The following is a 2,352-nucleotide window of genomic DNA, read 5'->3' as shown; positions in this document are numbered from 1 at the left end:
AAAAAAAAAAAAAAAAAAGAAAGATACCCACTCCCTTTTTCTCATTTTTACTAGCTCCCCTTCATTTTTATATCTTGTTCCCAGCATGGACGCCGCCAACTTGTGTTACACCATGACTATAAATCTGTACCCACATCCCAGGCATATGCAGCTTCCTCTGTCATCTCACAGGGCTCTCGCACTCTGTGAACCTAGAAGAATTCATGCCAAAGTACAGGTAATCTTATTATTTATAAAGGAAAAAGACAAAGGTAGCAAGAATACTAGGAAGTTTAAAAGCCTTTGCTGGGAGGTGTGAGGAGAAAACAAAAGCGTGGGAATCTGCAGAATTCAGGGAGGTTCCAAAGACAAAGCTGGAGATGGGGTCAGGGAAGTGCAATGTCTCCTGGTGGTCCTCAGCAGACTCTTCAAATGTCCTGGTGGTCAACGGCCCTACTAGAGCAGCGGTTCTCAATCTGTGGGTCGTGACCCATAGGAACTGCATTAAAGGGCCACGCAGCATTAAGAATGTTGAGAACCTCTGTACTAGAGCTACTAGCTGAAGACTCAGTCACGCAGTCCATGTCAAAGCTCAAAAGTGTCTTATTGTACAACAAAATTTAGCTTGTTTTCCAACAGAGATTTACTGTTGACTATTTCCTCCCTCCCACCTCACCACACCCAGGAAGTACCTCAGAAGTGTCCAGAACAGCAAGTAAAAATCTAATAAGTGAATTTTTGCAAATGCTTACCTGTTTTAGGCCACAATGCATTGACTGCAATTTCTCCTTTAAATTCTTCTGCCATTCCAAGCACACACATAGACATACCATACTTAGCAATGGTATAAGCTGGGGAGAAAAACCACAAAGAACAATTTAAGAAACAAATTAATTTTTTAATAGAAATAACCAATTTCTATTACTATTTTTTCCTAATATATTTTTGAGAATTATTTTCAGTAACATAAAACATATCAAATATTTTTTAAAGGTACTTTTTTTTTTTTTTGAGACACAGTTTCATTATGTTGCCCTTGGTAGAGTGCCGTTGTCACAGCTCACAGTAACCTCAATTCTTGGGCTTAAGTGATTCTCTTGCCTCAGCCTCCCAAGTAGCTGGGACTACAGGCTCCTGACACAATGCCTTTTCCTTTGCAGTTGTCATTGTTGTTTAGCTGGCCAGGGCTGGGCTCGAACTCACCATGTTCCGTGCATGTGGCTGGCGCCATTAACCACTGTGCTACGGGCACCAAGCCTAAAAGTACTCTTTTTAAAAGAATAGTTTTTATGGAAACAATTGAACAGAGATCAACTAGTTTTTCCATCTGTATTTCCATCCTAATATTTTGAAAAGATAAAGTAATAAACTTTCATTTTTCTTAACGGTATGAAGGTAAATTATGTTGTTATTATTATTAATTTTTGAGATGAAGTTTCATTTTGTCACCCTCAGTAGTGTGCCATGGCATCATATCTCACAGCAACTTCTCTTGGGCTCAAGTGATCCCCTTGCCATAGCCTCCCAAGTAGCTGGGACTACAGGCACCTGCCACAGTGCCCAGCTATTTTTAGAGATGGAGTCTTGTTCTAGCTCAGGTTGGTCTTTAACTTGTGAGCTCAGGCAATCCACCTGCCTTGGCCTTCCAAAGTATTAGGATTACAGGTGTGAGTCACCATGTCTAGCCTGTTATTATTTCTTAATTTGTTTTTTCTTTTCTTTTTAAAGAATGAAAGTGATTACTTAAAAGGAAACTACTATTAGTTAAAAAAAAAAAGTTGCAAATTCACTTAACCTAGTCAATCACAGCAGAATTTCTCTGTTTTTCTCTGCAGATTCCTATTCTAAGTGCCTTCCCAAATGTTAGAGAATTATGTTGAAATAAAAATGAAATATCTGATATGCCTACTTTAAACGAGGCACTTATACATAAATCTTGTTACTTAGCAAAGTCCCCATCATGACTTTGCTATGTCAGGTAAAGTATTTCATGAACAGTATTTAACCAACTTTATTGGAGAATAAATTACATATAATAAAACACACCCATTGGGACATGAAAAGCCTTTCTGAGATGATAGAAATCGCTATCTTAACTTGGGGGTTGGTTATGCAAGTACACATTTGTCAAAACTCATCAAACAGAACCATCTGTGTGTTTTACTAAAGGTAAATTATACCTCAATTTTTTAAATTACACATAAAAAATTAGGAATCCTCTTTGGAAAATGCTATTATGAATTTGGCACAGGGAAATCAATGTTGAATGCTATGTGCGGATTGTGACTGCATCATAGATCCTCAAAACAAATTAACCACAAACCATCCCTCACCCTCTACTTACCACAGTGCTGTTTGAACCACATTGGATTT

At 38.1% G+C, this 2,352-nt stretch overlaps 1 protein-coding gene across 1 annotated transcript in view; it reads right to left on the bottom strand.

Annotated features, from left to right (window-relative positions):
• Window positions 1–2,352, bottom strand: part of HSDL2 (hydroxysteroid dehydrogenase like 2) — a 51,228-nt gene extending 48,876 nt beyond the window's left edge. The window contains exons 1-2 of the mRNA XM_012802295.1: window positions 2,324–2,352; window positions 732–830 (exon numbers count right to left, since the gene is read on the bottom strand). Coding sequence (XP_012657749.1) covers window positions 732–830; window positions 2,324–2,345 — 121 coding nt within the window. The 5' untranslated portion in view covers window positions 2,346–2,352. The remainder of the gene's footprint in view (window positions 1–731; window positions 831–2,323) is intronic.

This window comes from Otolemur garnettii, unplaced genomic scaffold (assembly GCF_000181295.1).
Source record: "Otolemur garnettii isolate 467f Iridium unplaced genomic scaffold, OtoGar3 scaffold00014, whole genome shotgun sequence".
In the NCBI taxonomy this organism is placed as follows: domain Eukaryota; kingdom Metazoa; phylum Chordata; class Mammalia; order Primates; family Galagidae; genus Otolemur; species Otolemur garnettii.
Note: the sequence above shows the minus strand (reverse complement) of the source record. Positions and strands in the feature narration are given on the sequence as shown.